The sequence below is a fragment of the Micropterus dolomieu genome, unplaced genomic scaffold, assembly GCF_021292245.1.
Source record: "Micropterus dolomieu isolate WLL.071019.BEF.003 ecotype Adirondacks unplaced genomic scaffold, ASM2129224v1 contig_12494, whole genome shotgun sequence".
Taxonomy (NCBI): Eukaryota; Metazoa; Chordata; class Actinopteri; order Centrarchiformes; family Centrarchidae; genus Micropterus; species Micropterus dolomieu.
The window spans coordinates 1-4,475 of record NW_025741480.1 but is presented as its reverse complement, the minus strand read 5'-3'; the positions used below and the strand labels follow the sequence as shown (position 1 = coordinate 4,475).

The window sequence follows — 4,475 nt, the reverse complement described above, 5'->3', positions numbered from 1 at the left end:
TTGAGTTGTATCAAAAGCTTCTCCTGCAACAAGGGAAACAGAGAAAAGTATATAAATTATGAGAATTGATATTTTTTGAAGCCAGAAATGTTTTTTTTCATACATTTGGGTATAAAAAGACATTTACCTTTAAATTTCTTAAACACTTCAATGAGATAGTCACATTCTTCAATGATTTTGTCCTCACAAGCCTTCTTGCCCATCCCAAAGTCTCTCAGGTTGGTCAAGGCAAAGCGCCTCATCTCTTTCCACGAATCACCATTGGACCATAAAACCCCTGAGATGAAGTAGTTCAACAAAATATGGTAACTAAGTAGCTGAAATTGGTTAAAGGCTATAAACATGAAAAGGATGATAATTTGGAAAGAGCTCAGTTTTTGTCTTTCCTTACCATTTCCTTTACTAGTGTCTTGCATAACTTGCATTGGATCTCTGTCTCCAAACTCTTCAGCATGATTGACAAGTGCCTCCTTCACTGTCTTGTATCCAGCCAGGACCACGACTTTCTTGGGTCCCAGATAGACGGTGAACACTGACCCATATTTCTTGGAAAGCTAAGAACAGGAGCAAAACATCATGGCATTTTCTTTTATAAGAAACACAAGGAGAAAGAAAACAAGGTGAAAACAACAAACTACCGAAAGAAAACTACTCTTATCATCACCTCCAGTAATGACTGGTAGGGTCTCTTGAGGTCCAGCTGCAGCAGATTCCCAAGCAGGGGAAGTCGTTTTGGTCCCGGAGGATCTTTCCCATCCTCCTGGGAGGTGAAGCTAGAGGATGAGATGAGGTAGACGAGCAGCAGGACCAACAGAGCCCCCAACAGGGAGAGAGAACTGGAGGACTGGAGAAAAACATCCAATATCCCCATGACGTTTACAGAAAATGCTGACAGTTTACAGATAAAATAAGTTTCCTGTCCTGCTGCTGTTAGCTTTGTGAGTGTTTTGGGAAAGAGACGTCCCTTTTGTAGCTGACAGTGAGGCAAACAGCCTAGCCCAAGGGTAGCGTTGAAGTTTGGAAAAGTTCACCCACTAAAAGTAGTTGTTATCAGCACCATCAGAACAGAGTGTTTTGTTTGTAGTTTGAGTTCATCAAGACAGGCTGGCACTGTTGTTATCTCATGTGCCATTTCGTAATGTTGAAATGTGGTCAGAAAGGGAGAGTAATTAAGTCTGTATAGAGGTTGAAGGTTGGTTTTGGATTTTTAAATTTTGTTCAATATGTTCTGACAGCTGTGGACAATTAAATTAATTATTAAACATCCATCCATCCATTGTCAACCCCTTATCCTGCTAACAGGGTCGCGGGAATTATGAAACATTTTAAATAAAATAAAGAAATCTGTATTTGCTGCTCCAGAATATAAAGATACATTATGTAAGATTTAATTTTTTTTGTGAATTGGGGCCCTTACAGTTTCAGAGTGTAATTCATCGCTGTCGTAATTACTTATGGTCAGAAACTAACAAGTCAAACATCAAGCAAGTGCGACAGCACAAGACATAGCAATATTGCCTACTAGTCCAACAGAAAGAAGGCCAACTTGCCGTTTGTCTTGCAACCTTTTTATTTCACAAAGCTTTCGCCAACATCCAGAAGCCTCTTACTTGGTCACTCTCTGTCTGCAACGTCCTCTTCTCCTCTGCCATAGAGGCTGCTGAGCTCGGTTATTTTGCCTGCTTGCCCAGCTCCAGCAAAAGTTACATTATGTTGCTTGAAACATGGGTGACAAGCTAGCCAACAGAGCTAAACAGCACCGATGCAAGAGCACTACATTAATTTGGATGTTATTTGGAAGTTATTTCAGACTAGTCCAACAGCAAGAAGGCCAGCTTGGCATCTGTCTTGCATCCTTTCAGCTCTTTTAGCTCATGCCAACGAGTAAAAGCCAGGCCGATATTTACTCTTGTCTGGTCTCTATCTTTTTCTGTTCCTCGCTTCCTCCAACAACATCTACTTGCGTGTTTTTGCAGCCTAGGCCATGATATCCATACTGAGTATACCAACCTAGCTTCTTCCAAAGAAATTGCATTGTAACACTATGTAGCATTGGAATACATCCTATTACAAAAGAAAGAAAGAAATCCTATTGAGATACAATTTCTACATAATATAGCTTTAACTTTTTTAAAGTCACATGTTTGCCTTTGATTTTGAAGCTATTATTTTGAAGTACTACATAATGTAGCTTTAACTATAGTCATATAAGTCACATGTTTGCCTTTGTAACTTGATGTAACTGAGCTCAGCCAGACAATACTGAAACTGACCAGCTTTACAACCCATTGGCCCTCTGTTGTATTGCCTTAATCTATACCAGACGTTTCATTCAGTCTAACCTTCTTAATGAAGTGACCCTGGAAAGTGATGTCTTGGCTTGTTTTGTGAGGAAGTGCCATGGGGACGATGTTGGCCAGTCTTTGTGTCCCGTGGATGACGGCGTCAGTGAAGGGCAGGTTCTTCCTGTCCTCAACCTGCACCTGACGACGTCCTATTACCCTGTTCAGCTCCTCCTGAACCTGGTCTGGAAGATGAAAGGTTTTTGTTTTCATGAATTTCATGATTCTTTTGTTGGTAAAGCCCAACTGCTGTGGGTGTCTTAGGCTCCTTATCCTGTATTTTTGGATACTTGGCCATCAGCAGAAGTCCCCATCTCACCCTGGACAGGTCACCAGTCCATCGCAGGGAACAATCAACCACCATGATGAATTAATTTTGACATTATTATTAGGGTTGTCAAAATGATAGAAATATAGAAAAAATAACGCCATATATTTTAAAGCAGGATTAATCAAAATAGGCTACTTTATAATCCGCAACCCAGCTGGCCGACCAGCCGGTCAGCTGCAACACTGTGTGTGTCTGAGAGACAGGGCCAAACTAAAACATTCACTTTTTGTGTGACAAGTGCAACAGAGACAGTAAATATTGTGAAAAATTAGAATTTAGAAGAAAAAATGTTGGAATAAGAGGCATTTGTAACTATTTTAGCCTTCTGACTGACTGTACACATGACATGTTGGTAGTTAACAGTATACTGTGACTATTGTTAGGCTTCACCTGCAGTTTCTTGAAGGTCTTCAGTACCACAAAAACACATAACGAAATGGTTATGAATGTATGCGAAATAAAGATGTTTAGCTAAATAAGTTGAAGGGGGACGCTCTGCATCACACTCAAATGTGGGGATCAAACATGGGACTCCAAAGTCTACATGTTAGTTCAAACACAATTTGGCAAACCTTAAATCTTAATAGCAATTTTGATAGGTGATAATACACTTTCAAACCTCCAGATTTTGCTTTCGGACCAGAAAGGCATCCACAAATCCTCTGCACATCTGTGGATTGAGGGTCTCTTTCAAACGACTGAACAGCAGTAAGTTTTGTTTAATATTGGCAACAGCCAACTTATGGACTTCCTTCCTGTTAGAAACCCAGTTAAAGATCCATGGGAACATGGAGCTGCATATTATTAACACCTGTTAATATATTATATATTATTAACACCTGTTAATAATATAAATCAGTTTGTAAAATAACAGGTAAGTGAAAAATGTACTAATTTCTTCTATTCAGTTAACACAGTTTATGAATTATGTATATTAAAACCCCAATGCTGAAAGTTTAATAAATATATGAAATGACACCTGTATTGATGGGGAGCCCGCAAGCTGAATGTTTCTGCTTGTTCGATCCACCAGGGACGTAAATTCTGGGTCATCATATTCAAATCTGCTGCCATACACAATTGAGCAGATAATGTTAGAGTCTGCATAGTTCATTGGTTGAGTTGTATCAAAAGCTTCTCCTGCAACAAGGGAAACAGAGAAAAGTATATAAATTGATATATGGATTGATGCTTTTTTCAACAGAAATGTTGTTTTTCATACAGTTGGGTATAAAAAGACATTTACCTTTAAATTTCTTAAACACTTCAAGGAGATAGTCACATTCCTCAATGATTTTGTCCTCACAAGCCTTCTTGCCCATCCCAAAGTCTCTCAGGTTGGTCAAGGCAAAGCGCCTCATCTCTTTCCACGAATCACCATTGGACCATAAAACCCCTGAGATGAAGTAGTTCAACAAAATATGGTAACTAAGGGGATGGGGGGGCACAAACAGACAGCACAGAGAAAGGACAACACCTGTAAGAGAAGGGGGAAAGGGGGATGGAAGGTGGGGACAACAGGGAAAAGCTGTGGGAAACACCAATTGCAGAAAGCAACGAAACCTGCAATAGAACAGAGAGGGGGGCTTGGGGAGGAGAAAAACACAACAAACAAACACAAACAAAAACAAACAATAAAAATAATAATAATAGTAAAAGACAACCAGCTGAACAGCAGCAATGAACAGCTGACATAGTAAGACAACTAAGAGAAAAATGAAAACAAGAAACAGTCCAGCACACTAAATAAGCAACACAGCACAGCCACGAGAGCTGGAATAATAACAATTAATTTAAATAAG

The 4,475-nt window shown here is 39.6% G+C and overlaps 1 protein-coding gene across 1 annotated transcript; it reads right to left on the bottom strand.

Moving 5' to 3' along the window:
* Nucleotides 1–6: 6 nt before the first annotated feature.
* On the bottom strand, nt 7–4,101 carry LOC123966072 (cytochrome P450 2K1-like; the record flags this gene model as incomplete). Its single annotated transcript, XM_046042306.1, has 7 exons — nt 7–23; nt 128–277; nt 392–554; nt 665–844; nt 3,293–3,467; nt 3,651–3,813; nt 3,920–4,101. Coding segments are annotated over 7 exons (1,030 nt in total), but the record flags the coding sequence as incomplete, so codon positions are not given.
* Between the last annotated feature and the right edge of the window lie 374 nt (nt 4,102–4,475).